The 17027-nt window shown below is 38.4% G+C and overlaps 1 protein-coding gene across 1 annotated transcript in view; it reads left to right on the top strand.

The window, feature by feature from the left end:
• TBC1D14 (TBC1 domain family member 14) overlaps nucleotides 1-17027 on the top strand; it is a 68632-nt gene that overhangs the window by 15844 nt on the left and 35761 nt on the right. The window contains exon 2 of the mRNA XM_026846705.1: nucleotides 881-1001. Coding sequence (XP_026702506.1) covers nucleotides 881-1001 — 121 coding nt within the window. The remainder of the gene's footprint in view (nucleotides 1-880; nucleotides 1002-17027) is intronic.

Below are 17027 nucleotides of genomic sequence, written 5' to 3'. Positions count from 1 at the left end.
TGGGTTTTTTTATTTTTCTTTTAAATGAGGGAGTGAAAGCATATATAGTCAAGTTCCCAGGAAAACCTACCACAAGGTGTGTAAATAATTGAGCTAACCTGGACGTATTTTGAATATTTGCTGAATTTAGATATGAGGACAAAAGAAAATCTGCTGCTTTAATAATCCAGACATGCCATGGGATTACCTGTTGTGCTCATGGAAGAGCAGGGTGCTACCAAAAGCATGAAGACTGGTCTGTACTGTGTGTCCAGTTTTGGAAAAATATAGTTGTGGTGAGAAGACCTAAGTCTGGCATATCACTTTATGATGTAAAAACTAGCAATGTCAATAAAAGAATTTAATTTTCACTGGCTTTGTCTAGTTTTATGACTGTTACTACAGTGTTTAAGCTGGCTGGGACATTTCAGAGAGACTTCAGAATTAATGTGCTTTAATAGCTGCTTTTAAAGTTATTCAGTAACAATAATCTTATGAAAGCAGATCAAATACAGTAAAAGGCTACTATGTCTGCAATTTGTTTGTAAGGTTTTTTGTTAGTAGTGTGTTGTAGCAGGTGGAGAATGCTTATGCAGCAAAAGATTCAGTGTCTTAGTCTTACTTGAAAAGAGTGAGGTTGAATGATCAAGAGGGAGTCTAAAGAAGGCCACTTCTAGAAAGTTACAAGTGAACTTTTTTATCTACTAAAAATTATTTAACCAAGTCCATTTTCTAGTATGGTGATCATACTGCATGATGTACCTCTCAAGGACAGGAAACAGTGCCTGCCAACAAGAGGATTTGGAATACGTGATTGGGATATATAAGGTTAGCAACTTGTCTGTCCTGTTTATTATAATTAATCAACTCTTTTTTCTTAATCAAACTTTTTTTTTTATAGGAATCTGTTTACCAGAAAGCAAAGTGCAAGATTTGAAAAACAAAATGATGTGGGATGGAAGTTGTTTGGAAAAGTACCTCTCAGAGAAAACTCACAAAAAGATGCAAAGAAAATACAAAAGGTATTTGTTTAATTCTGTGTTAGGATTAGTGGTGAATGTAGAAGCCAGTTAAGTTTATGATCTGCGTATATGACTGTGAAGCATGTTTGAGTTGCACCCAATTTCTTGGACAGTATCAAAGAAGGTTCTTAATTGAAATTTTACTTCCATTATAATAGCATTGTTCAAAAGAATGAATAGAATGTATTCTACATGGCTATTGCATTGAATGCTCCATAAAATCATGTACCACTCTGGTATAAAGCATTTCATGTGAAGATTCAAAGTATATGAGTGTGTGGCTTTTTTATAACCAATCTTAGTAGGTATTTTGAAAGTCTTTCAAATTTCTTTATCTTGTTCTAGCTTTCACTGGTTTGTGGCCTTTGTGTCATAGACCCATGCACTTTAAAGGGGAATTGTGTTCCACTGGGTCTTGGCTTATTTGTGTTTAAATAGTAATGAAAAATACAGAGGTTTAAGATAGAGTGAACATGGTACAGTGCCAGAAACTTGTGTTGGAATGCTAGTTTCACCCATTTCTTGTTTTCTGAAGTATTTGCCATTTGGAATTTAAATTTTCCATGTGTGGGCCTTGATGAAAATTTGGTTACTGACTTGGAATGTTGGAACAATACAACACAGTTCAGAAAAAGTGAATGGAATATTTTTTTTTCCTTGTACAGTATAGTTCAAAAGAGAGTGTGTATTGAAATTGTTTGTTGAAGTGGATCCTTGAATAGAAACAAACTTTAAAAGCATCAGAAACATTAAAGAATTTGGATTTCTCTATCCCTTCATTGCTGCTTGACTAGTTTTGATCTTGGTTTTTATGTATGTCCGCTGCTTATATTTGCCAGTAGTTAGATCCATGATTTGTCAAACTTTAGTGGCTGGTTTTGGGGGTGGGGAGGGGAGCGAAGAGGTTATAGCTATAGCATTATCACATTGTTGTCAACATAACATTTCGGAGGACTGATTCTGTTACCATAAATTCAGTCTCAAAAGAACACCCTAAGACTCAGGTTGATGTTTTAGAAGGCAGGCATTCTTTATTGCAGTGCTGGATGCACGGGGGATCATTCCATTTAACGTGCATACTAAAAGACAAAGCACACTTATATACAAAAAAGGATATGAATATTCATGTAAATTCTGAGAAGTACACAAGTACAGTACTTATTTCCAGAGGATCTAATGCATATCTTAATACATTGTTCAAGCTACTAAAATTCGAGGAAGGGTCTCAGAGGGGCTTCTGTGGGGGTTTTCAGTGGTCTGTGATTGTCCCTAGTGGTTGCTGAAGAGGTATCTTAGTGGTGGGTTTTTTTTGTTTTTTTTTTTTAAATATATACAGCCTCATCTTGGCTCATTGCTCTGTCTCTAAAGTTTTTCAGCTTTCTTATCTTTGACTGCCACAGGTGTCTGTTGGTTTCTCTGCCCTCCCTGGGATGTACCCATCACAACTACAAAAATGATGTCCTTGGGTGCATTCTTGTCTGAGGCCCCTTACAGCAATTATGTCCTTGGGTGCATTCTTGTCTGAGGCCCCTTATGGCAATTAGCACCAACTGCTTGCAGGCATCAGCTAGCAGACATCAGTTCTACTACAGATGAACCCAATCACAGTGCTAGTGAATCAAACTGCCTGCCTTCCCAATGGGGAAAAATCTTGTGAAATCCAACTGTGTGGTCAGTAATTGAGCTCCTCTAGTGATAAGAAAATGTTCTCTTTCAATCTGTCTGTCCTGTTTTTGGCTGGGGTAGAGTTAATTTTGCTCCTGGTAGCTGGTACAGTGCTGTGTTTAGGATTCGGTGTGATAATAATGTTGATAACGCACTGATGTTTTAGTTGTTGCTAAGTAGTGCTTATTCTAAGTTAAAGATTTTTCAGTTTCCCATGCTCTGCCAGCAAGCAGGTCCACAAGAAGCTGGGAGGGAGCATGGCCAGGACAGCTGACCTGGGCTAGCCACAGGGATATTCAATACCATAGAATGTTGTGCTCAGTATATAAACAGGGGGGAGTGGCTGCTGAGGTCAGTGGGTGGTGAGCAGTTGCATTGGCATCACTTGTCTTTTCTTGGGTTATATAGATATATCTATTAAAAAAAAATTATATTACTTTTCATTACTATCATTACTATGTTTTATTTTAGCTATTAAGCTGTTCTTTTTTAATCTGTGAGTTTTACCTTCTTTTTTTTGTTTTTTTTCCTTCTGCTTCCAATTCCACTAGGAGTGGGGAGTGAGTGAGTGGCTGCATGATGCTTAGTTGTTGGCTGGGATTAAGCCACGACATTGTCTCACTTGGTCTGGGATTTTTGGATTGCACATATGCATTTTATGTGTTTGGGGCTTTTGTTGTATTTCATTCAGTTCTTGCTTCCTTGTTCAAACCACTAGAAGAGTAGGGAGGTTTGCGTGGAGAGATTCCATGTAGTAAGAACTTAAAAAACAGCTGCTGTGTGTGAAAGGAGAATGCTGATTTGAAGGACTGTGCTGCTTAATTCAGGGTAAAGTGCCCTGGAAATCCATGTGCGTTGTGACTGTTCTTAGCTGTAGCCAGGCTGTTAAAAGTGAAGTAGAAGCAGCTTTTTGAAGCTGTCGCTATGATCAACCATTCAGACTTCATCTACAGATTGTCTTGATACAATTGACAATTCCAAAGTGTTCTCCAAAGATATTTGATGACACGATTGAAGCTTAATAACTGCAGTATTCTGCGTTATTTATCTATTCTTTGATAAGTGGATAAACAATTTATTAACATTTTTGTGGATAATGCTGGTACTGTGAATATTTTTCCTTTAGATACAAACTATCTTACTCTGTGAGTATTCAGGAACATTACAGCTTTGGTTGTATTAAATTTGTTAGAAAAGAAGTAGCTATTAAAGAATTATGTGGTATGGCATCCAGCCATTAGTGAGTTTCTGGCAAGATTGCAAATCTGAAACAATTGTCTCCAATGCCTCTTGGATAACAATAACTAATTCTTCCTAATTTATTTGGCACTTTCCTGAAGTTATTTTTGACATGTAGACTTTGAGACATGAGTAATGTTGTAAATAACTAATTGAACCTCACCAGCATCCAAAAGCACATCCTGGTTTAGGTTACCACTCACAGGTTGCTTTGACAAAGTAGCACTTGTGTCACAGTTTTCTGCCCATTTGGAGGCATGCTTTTAGCCTTTTGATTTGTGCCTAAGGAACTTGCATATGTGTAAGTGTAGGAGGTGACAGCATATGGCTATTGGAATGCTGCTGGTTGGCCAGTTCCTTCTCCTTTCTGGTAGAAGGGGTACTAGGCCAGAAGAATAAATGTTCTGTCTCTATTTCTGCCTTGAGGTATGTATTTTATGTCCAAGGTCAGAAAAGTAGGTGCTTTAAAGATCCTTATCTTGGGTATTGAAGAATTTGGAGGTAGGCAGTGAAATGTGGGAGTTGGGGAAGAAGATGGCTGTGGTCAAGGTAAATGGTTGGTGGTGTAAATTGTTTCAGTGTCTGCACTTTTTCCTGTGGGACATGAAACAAGGTGCCTAAATTATATTTTTTGACAGGTGTCTATTAATGTCTGTGTTTTATGTATACTTTACTTGAAATGGGGCATGATTTTTTTTTTTAATTAATTTTCTTTCCAGAAGTGCTGGGGCCTTCCTTAAAGCTCAGTGCAGTGGGAGTTACGCTTGCATTATTTGAAATCCGCTATAACCACTAGGTGCCCTGAGAAGCTGATTGATTGGGGATGCAGCGTTGGTGACAGTTTTGGAGCTTGAGACTCCATATCTTGATCACCAGTGTTTCATGACTTGATTACCACACTGTCTTACGCAAAGAGATGTGAAAAACATTGTGGCACAGTCTTACAGGAACTTGTCAGTATGAGAGCGGAGTCTTGAGGATTAGGCGGTGAACAATGGTGACAATATTGTAATTGTCAGCTCTACTATTGTGTAGAGCACACAGTTCTAGTGCAGAATGCCACCCAGACAGAAGGGACTAATTCGGAAGTATTCTTTTAACACAGCATTGTGTGTAAGTTCCTATACACTTTAAGAAAATTAAACTGGAGGGAGAAAAGGGAGAGTCAGTTTTTGGGACATTGTGGGCAGTCAGCAGGGTTTTGAAACAAACTGTTGATCTCTTGAGTTAACATAGTGATTCATAGCAGCAGTCACCTGTCACTCCATAATATACATTTCTGATTATATTAACAACTGGGCTTGTGCAGACTTCATGAGAAATAGTTAGACATAGCTGATGTGCTGCTGGCCACAATTTTCGTGAGCATTGCTTCTTTCCTGTAGTACATTTTATTCCATCTTCTGTATGTGCAAGTTTATCTGTCTTGATTCATAGGATTCAGTACTCTGACAGACTTAATTCTCATGTTTTGTGCCTGCTGACATGATGTACAAAAGAATTGCATCTTGGCATGCTCTTTTGTAACTAACTTTTCATCACTCTGCCTCTTGAGTATTCATCTGGTTTTGTACTGAAGAGATACTCAGTGCTCTTAAAAGGTTTCATACCTATTTGCTGGTGGCAGGAAACGGGTGGGCTCCTGAGAGTCTGCTATGTGAGATGCCTCAAGTTTGGGAAAGGGTGGAGATACAGACTGTGCTGTGCTTTTGAGCTTGAGCCTCTGCCTCCTGTTCCATTTCCTGCCTCTGTTGGTGCTGGTACTTGAAACAGGTGGGTTGTTTATTGAGCAAGAGCCTTTCCATTCTCTCAGGCTTGACTCACTGATTCTTTTCAAGGAAAAAAAAAAACAAACAACAAACTAATTCATACCATAGAGTCCAGGTCTTACTGCAAGATGTCTGCTCACAGTGATGTTATTGTTTATGGGGTGAAATACTCATTAGCCTATAGATTGTAGGAGACTCAATCTGCCTAACTGCAGAGGCTCTTGAGTAGTGTTTCTATTAGCAAAATCTTAGTTTAAGTTTATTCTGAAAGGCAACTTAAAGGAAAGGTAATAAAGTCTTCATTGTGATTATTACTTGGTTATGGTTTCCCATCTTGAAAAAAAGGAAGAAATAAAATTTAAGTTGCATGTAACTCATTTAGACTATCAGAAGTTCTTTGGATTATCTAAGATGCCACAAAACAGCCTCACCATAGTAGTAGCTATGGTTATCATTTTCTGTTTGTATCAGTCCTCGAGTTTCACATACCTAGGGACATCTATTTGATTGTACTTGCTTGGTATGAAGCTCTTTGTGTACAGAAACTAACTTGACTGAGCCACCAAGCAGTTCTTTCTCAGGTCAGCTTCTTTTGCTTCTGGACAGACCTTAAAGAAATCCTTTGTGCCAGGTCATTAATTAGAGCCCTGTGGCTATCCCATTAATTTGGCTGTACAGTCCTTTAAGGGAGTTCATTGGTATATTCATCATTCCATCTTCTGATACCTTTATCATATGGAGGAAATATTATTTTTTTTCTGCAACAGGATGAACAAAGTGGACTGCAAACTTAAATAGTCTTGTGAAAGGTAAGGATGATGTGGTTTTGTGCACATTTTTAAACTTATATAAAGGGAACAATCTTTAAAATACATTCTCACTGTACATTGTTCCGATATTTCCCCAAAATAATCTTGTCTGAGATTGAAGTAAATTTTCAAGAAAGAATGCAATTTTAAGATACGTGCTTATGTAAAGTACAAAAGAGGAAAAAAGTAATTGAACTGCAAAGTGGGTAAAAATTGATCTTAGAAATACCAGTTTTGGCTTCCTTGCCTTCTACTTGTAAAATAAATAGATAAATTATGAAAACTCCAGACCCTCAAACTTCTCTTGCTGTTCACAAGTTGAATGTTGTTATACTATGACTGAAGATGGCTGTACATACACAACTGAGCCAAGCACAATATGGAAGGAAAAGTAGCATTTTCTTTTTCCCCTCTGACCAAAAAGACAGGTTTCTGAGCTCATAAACCTTTTCTCAAGTCCTATAAAAACTCTTCTGACAGCCCTCAGTTGTTCAACTAATGTATATATGGCATAGCATCATACTGTATTTTAACAGTGTGGGAATTAAAATCACTCCAGCTAAGTTGTTGTTTGTCCTACTTTTAATGCTGACCATATACATGAATATTAGTCTTTTGGTTAAGCATCAATATTGGCATATGCTTAAGTTGAATTGCTTTGTATGGTCACTAAGAGCTTTTGTACAGCTTTTTTTCCAGTTAAATTTTTAAAGCTTAAAAGCTGTCAGAACAAGTAATTTCATCCAAGTAGCTGGAAGTGCAGGTTTACATGATTAATTTTTTGTGTCAATTATCGTTAGGAATCCTGCTTGAGCAGAACTGGTTATGTCAGATGCTTTTGTAATTGATGTGTGAAAATGCACTAAAAGACAGATAATAGTACTTCACTGAGAATAAAGACTGAAGTTCAATTATCTTCCCTTCCAGTGGACTATAAAATTGAGCTAGACTTTGCAGCCACTTTCTTCAAGGAACTCTTTTCACGATTGGCAAGAACAGCAGATATAAATACTGTATGTTTTAACTTCTTTCTTTTTTTCCCCAGTGTTTTCATTATTGAATGCTCTTGAAAAATAAATTCCTTTATTCAAGAAGAGGTAAAATTGTTCTCAGCATATCATTTGGTTGTCTGCTCTCATGTGATCAGTCTTCACAGAACTTGTTTACAACTGGCCAGTCGAGATCTTGTGTATTAAGAGACTAATGTATATAGAGAAAAGTAATATTTTAGATATATCCAAGAGACATGTTACAGCTGTATTCTCCACAGGAGCAGTTTAAATGAAATTACTTTTTTTTTTTAATAGCATGTATACCTTCTCTTTTTTTCTGTAATAGGAAAATCCATTTTCCAATCAGTGTAACTTTTTTCCCTTCCAAATCTGTGACTCTATGCAGACTGTTCAATTTAACTGTATGAATTACAATAAGAGTAAGAACTCAATGGAATGTCTTTGTTTCCTTCGAGTTTCAATACCAGAAAAATTCAGCACATATAACACTTGAGGCCCTTCCGTAACAATCTTTACTCATAAATTCAGGTCTAAATATTTGATGATCACATTTGCTGACATTCTGTATCAGAATATTTAGCATTTCTAATAGCAGTTCCTTAACACTAAAAAGTAGCTATGATTTTTAACCTAGGGTTTGTCACCTTCCCGAACTTTCAAGGATTTATTTTCAAAAGCCACAGTGCTCTCTTGTGGGGGGTGGGGGAGACTTTTTCTTTTAGGATTCAAAAAAATTAATTACTGGTCGGTTGGATTCCTGCCATGAAGCCACCAATAATGAAAACAGTCTGTCCACCTCAGGTGCAGTGGAAAACTACCGGGGTTTATGTGCAGCTGTGAGTAACAAGTTTGTGTGAGGCCCTGGGAGCAGATTCCAGGCATGCTGTAGGTGGAGTGGCAGTGTAAGAGCTCATCGTCAGGCTTTTCAGCACACCTTGCCTGTTCTGCCCTTACCACTACAACAAAGTCATTTGAGCCAGACTGTTCAGCCTTGATGATCACATTAATACAATATTGCTTCTATCATGCAACCTGCCAGCAGTGTGTTCTCACTCCCTCCTACCAAACTATTTTGATTATTTTTTTTTCCTCTGATCGTTCCTGTATTTGTTTCTTTTGAGGAGGAGGGAGATGGAGAAGTCTTATTCTGTATTTGTTTCTTTTGAGGAGGAGGGAGATGGAGAAGTCTTATTCTTTTTTGGTACCAATGCTAAAATTTCCCAACTGGGCTGTCTTCAGCTGGAGACACAACAGGCTTTCTTTTAGGAGTGATGCGCTAACAGGAAATAATGATTTACCAATTATATATTTCTGTAATAATTAGGTCATGACTATATATGGGATCACCATTCCAGTCATTTAAAAACAATTGTACTTAAGAGGCTTACTCTGCACTATATGATAAAGTGAAGATGAGCTCTTGAAACAGCTAAATGCATTGCTTGGCTCATAGGTGATGCTTTTTCATGGGATAAATAGTTGAGCTTATAACAGTATTTTAGGAAGAATCTTCATAAATTTATTTGTGTCAGTTATCACTCAAGTTGCTCTTCACTTGATTTTCCTTTTTTTATTTAAACAATAATCCTAAATGATTGATAAGACCGCTTTACTCAAAGTCTGTTTTTTGGCTTGAACCTATTAGGTGGAAAAGTGTTGCAAAGCAACAGCAGCCAGCAAGAAATACTGAAAGAAATTTCAGCCCATGCCTCAGACAGACAGTGATAAAAGCTCCTGTTGAGAGCTGTATGTTTTATCTATGGTGGAAAAAACCCCCAAAAAAACAAACCAGAGGAAAGTCTTCTGACTGCTGACGTGGAGGTTCTTGTGCAGCTCCATGTGCAAGAGCACTCCAGATGGAAGCCGTGCAGCATGGCTGGCTGGTGCCACGTGTTCTACATCTGCAGCCCTCTGCTGATGGGTGGCAGTTGTCTAAAAATACTGAGTTTTTCTAAGTGTTTGTCTGAACCATGCTTTACGCTGTGTTCAGATGGTCCATTCAGGGCCTTTGGAAGAGGAAGTGGTTGGTTCAAGCTGACTGCTGATTCTGGGGGGAGCTAGATCTATGATTTTGCATAAAGCATTGTCTTCTTCTCATACTAGTTTGTCTTTGGATAGATCACTGGATAAATCATTGTGACTAATGGCCATAGCTATTAATGATGGGGTGAGTGTTTGCATGTAGACTTCACACTTTAAAGCATTCACACTTTAGACATTCACACTTTAAAGCATTCTAGGCTATAAAATGTGTAGTGCATTTTTGCTGTTCTGCAGTAGAAGTCCTAGGATGTAAATGAGTCACTTCCTGTGTTCTCCTCCTCTGGGTTAATTTCTACTCGTCAGCCTTCAAAAAAGGCAGGATTTAGATCTGTCATAGTGTGCCTAAGTTCCTTTTTTTTTTTTTTTTTTTTAAGAACAAAGAAACAAAAGCGCAGATGCAGTACAAGAAGGCATAGTTACTGTGGTTAGTTTAAAACTTAGCTATGCTTATTCTTGTTGCAGTTTCTAGAAATAAAGGCCTAACTCTAATCTTTCCACTTAAGGATTATAACCCAAAACTTGCAAGTTGTCTTAATGCAGTGCTATTTCATGTCTGTCTTCTGATCAAATTAAAAATATTATTTTATTGTAATAATATGTAAATAGCATCTAATTATTGTGAAAGAAAAATAGAGAAAGGAAACCTGGTTTGTCACTGAAGTCCGAAAATATTTTTTTTCCAAGAACTGTGCTAGATAGATTATTCAGCAATTCCAGTAGACTGTATTACGTTACAAAGAGTGTGTTGCCCTTGTCCTGACTTGAAAATTACCTGCCTCAAACAAATCTGCTATCATATTTAACAGAAAAAAGCAGGAGTAATAGCTCCTATCCTCAGTAAATGAAGGGGTAATTTAATACTGTGGCATAAGGGGGTTGTTCCTGAATATTTTAATAATAGAAGAATGTAATACGACCCATCCAAGTATCATAATCTAGCAGACTAGCTGCCAAAGTGCTGCTTTTGAACTTCTTTTCTTATGTTATAAACTTGTGAAAGCACAAAATAAGTGATGAATGTCAGGCTAATAGAAAATGCAAGCTTTGAGTATCAGTTTTAACAGTTATGACAAGCTATAAAATATATTTTGAAAGGAAGTGAGAAGCTGGTTTTCTTCCTTTTCTGGTTTTAAAGCTCTTGTTTTAGTTTTATCTCTCTTTTTAAAACTCCTCATAAATTGTCTGGGTCAAAAGCCCTTGGAAGCTGGAAGGATCTTAAATAGGTGTAACAGGTGGTGTTTAAGGACAGGTGTTCTTTGTGGCATGAAGATAATAAATAGAAGCATAAGCTTTGTTAGATGCTATTGCAGTTAAAATGTCAGCTGGCTATAGTCTCTACTGAAAGGCCTGTTTCATAGCCACTGGTATGTTTCAGGGGAAATGCAGTAAGTTCAAAGTTGTCCAGTGAGATGATAAAATTTGTCATAATTGAAACAGTTATTATACTTTGTAGCCCAAGTTGATGCTTAGCATTAGGTGGAATATAAGTTCACATGGCACAAGATTATTTTTAAATGCAGGAAGCCACAAATTCATGGAAAACCGCTTCACTTATGAGGATGAAGTACACAGCTCTTCCTACCTCGAAAATTTCAAGTCCAGGGAGGACAACTTTTCAGAAGACCTGATACACTGGTGGAAGTTTGTTCTGATTTTTTTATTAAATGAGAATCCAACGTGCAGCTGTCATTTGTGTGTCTGCTAGTGCTTACAGATAGATACTTAAACACCTACATGTTTGTGTAGCCAGTAAGTTTTTTCAGTATATTAACCTTCCACCATCCATGCTGATAAATATCACACAGGAGGTTTTTGGATTTTTTTTTTTCCCCATGAGTTTTTTGAATGCAAATAGAAGTCCTGTAGAGAGAGGAGGCCTGGAAATATTGGCACATACTCTAGAAAGCTGCATCACACAAATACTTGGCAAAACTTTTACTGTGAAGCAAAGCTGGAGATAAATCCTTAGACAGGTGTGTAGCCTCCAAATGTTGTGGTGGAACTGCCTATCCTAACAGGAGATTAGAACTTGCATTGCTAAAATGTAAAACTGAGAAAACTTTGCTAGACTGCAATATTTTATTTTTGTGTTAAGCATAAGCAAGCTCCCAAGAAACCTGACCCAAAGGTTTTCTTTGTCTGTCTTCTATTTTATACATTCAAGCTTCATCTAAAATTAAAGAATGGGGGGAGGTGAAGGTTTTGAAAGGCTCTTACCATGCTCACTAGCAACAGCAAACAAAGCTGATGTTCTTTGGCTCTGCAAATGAATGGAGTTACTGTATGTACATTACTGGAAACTCTGAGGATCCAGATGTAAGGATTTTAAAAAGCCAGACTGGTACTTTTTCCTTAAATGTCTTTCTGAAGTAAGACTGTAAAAACATTTCTTCAAATTTTATGTTTTCATTCTCCCTCTCTTTCTCAGAGGACACGATCTCATTTTTCAGTATGATTTTATTACACATTTTTTTGGCCTGTTAGTAATCTTCACATAAACTTTCTTTTACTATTGAGAAGTTTTCTTTCTCATGGCAAAGTTCAGTTGAAACAGTTTTATGAATATTAAAGCCTGGAAATAGTCATCATTTTAAGATAGACTATGAAGATATGTTGCCTTCCTTCATACATTTTATTTATATTTGTGTGTAGCTTGACAACTTAAGGTTAAGTCTTGAGAAGAGATGAGACTGCAGCTTTTTAAAGAAGATTATATTCAGGAAAAGTTACAGGTTGATCCCTTTTTTTTTTTCTAAAATTAAACATAGTATGCACTAAAGTCCACCAATCCAAACAGATGATGAGAGATAGGAAACACACCATCAGTGTAAGTACAGAAGAAGCTGTTATGAGACATATAAGAAATTGGCACCAGTAACTTCTTCAAGGGTAGTTTCAGGGATCAGAAAAGTAAACGTGGGCATAGAAAACCACTCAGAAGCTTTAGTGCAATAGACTTGTCACCTTGCTTTTCCATAATTTCAGAGGGCAGACAAGTATCAAACTTGAAAATGTCAGAACTCCTTAGAGATACACAAATCTTGATAAGGAATCAGAATCAAAATTAGTAGAGGGATTTGAAAAGCAGGGAGGGAAGTGGAATGGTTAAAAGTATCAAGCGAAGTACCTTTTCTCACACTGGTTTGGTATACCTACTGAAGTCATGCAGCTGAATGCAAGCCTGTGCATACTTGCCTACATAGACAGCTGTTTGCAAACAAAAATAGTGACTGTGCTGTGGTCGATATCTGAACAGCATAATAATATGAGGGAGTTGTGCATGGCAAAGTAGATGATAACTCTTGGGTGACTTTATACTCTCCCGAAGATTGCAAGTACCTGAGGTCATATTTGCAAGATACAATGCCATATTCCTGTAACTCCTTTCTTATATCCTGGAGTTAACCCAGTCCTTTGGCCATTTCAGAATGGTGTCAGCATGAAGCTGATGTGGCATAGAGAGTCCTTTTATTTGTGTCTTGCTCAGAATGAGGCGGAAGTTTCTGACATGCTCTTCAGCCAGACTGAAGAGCATGTTATTTGAGACTAGATAGGAAAGATAAGTTTTCTTCTGCAACATCAGCACTACTGTGAAATGGTTGAAAGAAGTTGCTGAGAGATTATTTGGAAGGGTATGGTGCTGAGGCTATACAGAAAACTGAGCTGGGGAGATCAGTGAGTGGACATACATACAGTTTATGTAAAATTATGTTTTTACATGAAGTCCATATCCAGTGTCATATCAGTCCCTGGAAGTGACATTTAAGGGATATGCTGAAAACAGGTGTTGGTAATATTTTTATTCTGGCAGATGTTTATTTAAAAAAAAAAAAAAATAAAAATCATTTAGCTTCTATTCTCTAGCTCAAGCATTTACCAGATGCTTGCCCTGCCGGAAGCCTTTTCAGTAGATGTTTCCACTTGTTTGATACCGCAGTATATCAGATAGTATATAAGGAAACTGTGCACGTGCTTATATATGCAGATTACATTACATCCTTTTCAGTAGTAGGGTTTTTTTGTTACTGTGACTCATGTCAGAGTCTCTTGTAACAGCATGCTGTACAATCTCATTAAAGATCCCACATTTGACAATAAAGAGCTGTTCTTAAGCTGCGTGTTTCGTAGGTATGCTTTGTGTCTCAGAATACTTCAAATATAAGGAAATACTCTAGGTTCCCTCCTTTTTAATAAAGCCTGTCACTCTTGTGAACCAAAAAGCACTTAAATTATTTACATACAGCACAAATGAAATGTGAACCCTGTGGGTGAGAATCATCTGATACGTAGCAGGTTGCATGATTAGAGGTGACAGACTCCAAAACAGCAAACTGTTATTCTTTCTTGGAAGACCTAACTTGGCCTTACCTAGGCTTAGGTTTTAAATGTTCCTTAATTTGATGCTTTTGTTGCTCAAAATATGATGCTATAAAAACACGTACACATTAAAAGTGTTAAAATAGCACAGTGGCTGGAGCACAGGACTGCAAAGCAGAGTATTATGTGGCTTCTAGTTCTCTTTTTAATGTTAACCTTTTGGAAGTTGTGTGTGTTATTTTATTCGTTTAACTTCACTGTGAGTGTGTGAGACCATAGTTGCAAGCCCAAGCTCTGAAGCACCTGCAATCAGAAGAGACAAGTAGATGCTTCTCAGGGGAAAAGGGGGAAATTTCAGAGCACTTGAAGTGATGCCTAAAACTAGGTAGTGTGAGGTTTTCCTCATGTGAACTGGCCCTAGCGTCTTACTCTTACATTGTTTAAGCATTCCTCGTTCATTAAGTAGGGAACAGGAGAATACCGTGGTACTAAAGATGAGAAGGATGTCCTGGTGGAAGATAAAACTTCACACACGTGATGTTATTTCTGTCAAGTTCTGTCATCATATTGCTATCTTCTGCTCTAGGATCCTTTCTGTAACATAAGAGGATTAAATATATATATAGAGGTAAGTAAAGCAAGTAGGGCTGATAGTTCTTGAACTAAATAATTGTAGAACTTGCCAGATCACTTTGGCAAAGTGTGCACGCTGAGTGTGCACCTTGGCTTTCTCAGGTTGTTAAATCAGTAACTAATAGACTAATTGCGTTTCAGAGTAGTTCTGTACTGGTTTTGAAGTTATATAAAAAGCCCTCATACATATCCCTTAAGGAATTGTTTCAAATTTAATATCTGAGCTCAGCAGTTTGTATTCTCTTTCTGTTAAGTTTTGAAGGATATACTTATAATCCAATCTTTGCCTGAGGTGTCCGTCTCCTTAAGTTCTCTTTGATTACTGTATATATAAGAGCCTCCACTAAAATTACTTTTTTTATAGCCTGGTGCCATGTCAAGCATCCAGTGTTAGTTTTCTGACCCAAAGATCATCACAAGTTTCATGATCTGATGGTTTCAGTTAAGGTTCTGAAAGAAACAGTCCTGCTGTTTGTTCCTTTTTCCTTCCTTTTATTTCCACATTTACATTGCCCCACAGCAGACATAACCAGAGTAGCCAAACTGATCCAGCAAAACAAAAGGTTAGTTTTTAGCAGTATCATTTCCCTCATCTAGTTCATTGTACTAGTTGTTGTACAAGTAGTTGTGTATTAGTTACACAACTACTTAATGAGGGCACAAAAAAATGTTGTGAGGAGCCAGAAGGGCAGGGGAGGGCAGTGAAGTACTGGGTGTGTACCAGCTTAAATCAGTCTGTTAAACCACTTCATAAATAAAAGGCAAGATATTGCAGATGGACAGATGAACATGCAGTAGAAAGCTATGAAGCAGCAGAAAGGAATGTCGAAGCAATATTTAGGTAGCAGTCAGAATCAAAACCCAGGAAAACTAATTGTCTGTTGTTTGTGCAGACCTGGTCCAGTTGCTGTCTCGTGGAAATTCCAGTGGAAAAAATACCATGTAATTAAAGCTTCTGCATAACTTGTTTGAGTAGCCTCAGGTACTTTCATAATTATGGCAGCCTAGAAATAGTGACTGCTACCAACTGCCTGTGTAATGTGTGGCTAGCTGTGGTTTGACTTACAGAGCATACTTAGCTTTTCACCCCACAGAAGTGTCTTCCCATGTCACTCACCAGCATCACTTTCTCCCAGTCAGTGTTTTGCAGAATCCATAGTTGGTTGAGATCATCTTTCTGTGGACTGACAAATGGCTATTTCCTATGTCCAGAAGAACTGCAGTATTGTTCTATTTTCAGCCTGTGAAACCATGGAGATTTACCACAAGAATATTGTTGTCCACCTAAGGTTGCTCTTCCTTGTGATCTGAAGTTTTTTTCCGTGTTAATAGCTGTAATATTAAAGAAGTGGGTTTTGATACATGCAATAATTTACTGCTTCAGATAGCTTATGAGAAAAAGCATTAGCATTGGAGGCTATAGTGCCTCATGAGCTACTTGCCATTGTGGTAATTATTAGTGCTCTGAGACTGGATGCTTGGATGGCAGATGTCTGTAATTAATTGGTAGTGGCGGGAATGAAGATGAGATACTTTTAAGCAGTGAGGTGATCCTCATTTGGTATTACACTGCTGTGTCCATGAATTAGATGAGAAGTCTCAGGTTGAAAGCAATAGCTGATACAACATCTAGCACTTTTAAGAAAATGAGTTATCTCAGCCTTTACAAAGCACCTCTTGAAAGCAGAATAGTTAAATGACTTTGGTTGTTTTCAAGTCTGTCCCGGCTGCTCATTTCGTGATTACGGATCAAGCTTTGATAAAGACCATGAGCAATGCAGGCTGGCAGCTGCAAACCGTAGGCAATGAGATTAAGGAATATGAAATCCTTAGTATAGTGCTGAGTAAAGGACAACTAATGGTTGCAGATGAGTAGATAATAGGATAAAGTGTGGCTCTTCTGAACATGGTACCACAGCAACTTGCATACCTCCCCTGAGTTAGGTAACATAGCTTTTGGACAAAGGAAAAATGGCAAATTTAATTAATCTGGTTTGAGGCTAAATATTTAACGAGATGTGATTCGGAAGTTGTCTGCACTGTGGAAGAGCTCTGTATCTCTCTTTTAGAGCTGTCTGAAGAGGACGAGCATGAGTTGTACTGGAAAAATGCTTATGCTCTAGGAAGTGTTTTCAGGAACACTGATGCTCTTCCTTCGGGACTGATTTCAGGGCTGCTGAGGTTCAGCTGCCCCTGCACTCGGGGCTCTCATGGAGGCTGCCTGGGCACGGCTCCGTACCCTGCTCGCTGCCCGCAAACGCCCGACCTGGAGCCGGGGGCGCGGGGATGCGGAGCGCCAGTGTGGGAACCCAGCGGGGCGGCGTCCCGGTGTATGGGGAATGCAGCTGCGCCCTAAGCCAGCACAGCGAAGGCCGGGCTGTTCGGGGTTACAGGTGGCGAAGGCACGGGAGCTGGTGCAGGGTCTCGGTCACCCGCCTCGGACCTCGCTCCGAACCGCGCCGGGAGGAGCCGCTCGGGCGGCACAGGGGCCGGAAAGCTTGTGCCAGGCGGGGCGCGGCGCCGGGCAGGGCAGGCGCT

This window comes from Athene cunicularia (genome assembly GCF_003259725.1).
Source record: "Athene cunicularia isolate RWA chromosome 4 unlocalized genomic scaffold, athCun1 chr4_part1, whole genome shotgun sequence".
Lineage (NCBI taxonomy): Eukaryota > Metazoa > Chordata > Aves > Strigiformes > Strigidae > Athene > Athene cunicularia.
This window is presented reverse-complemented; position numbering and strand designations above follow the sequence as displayed.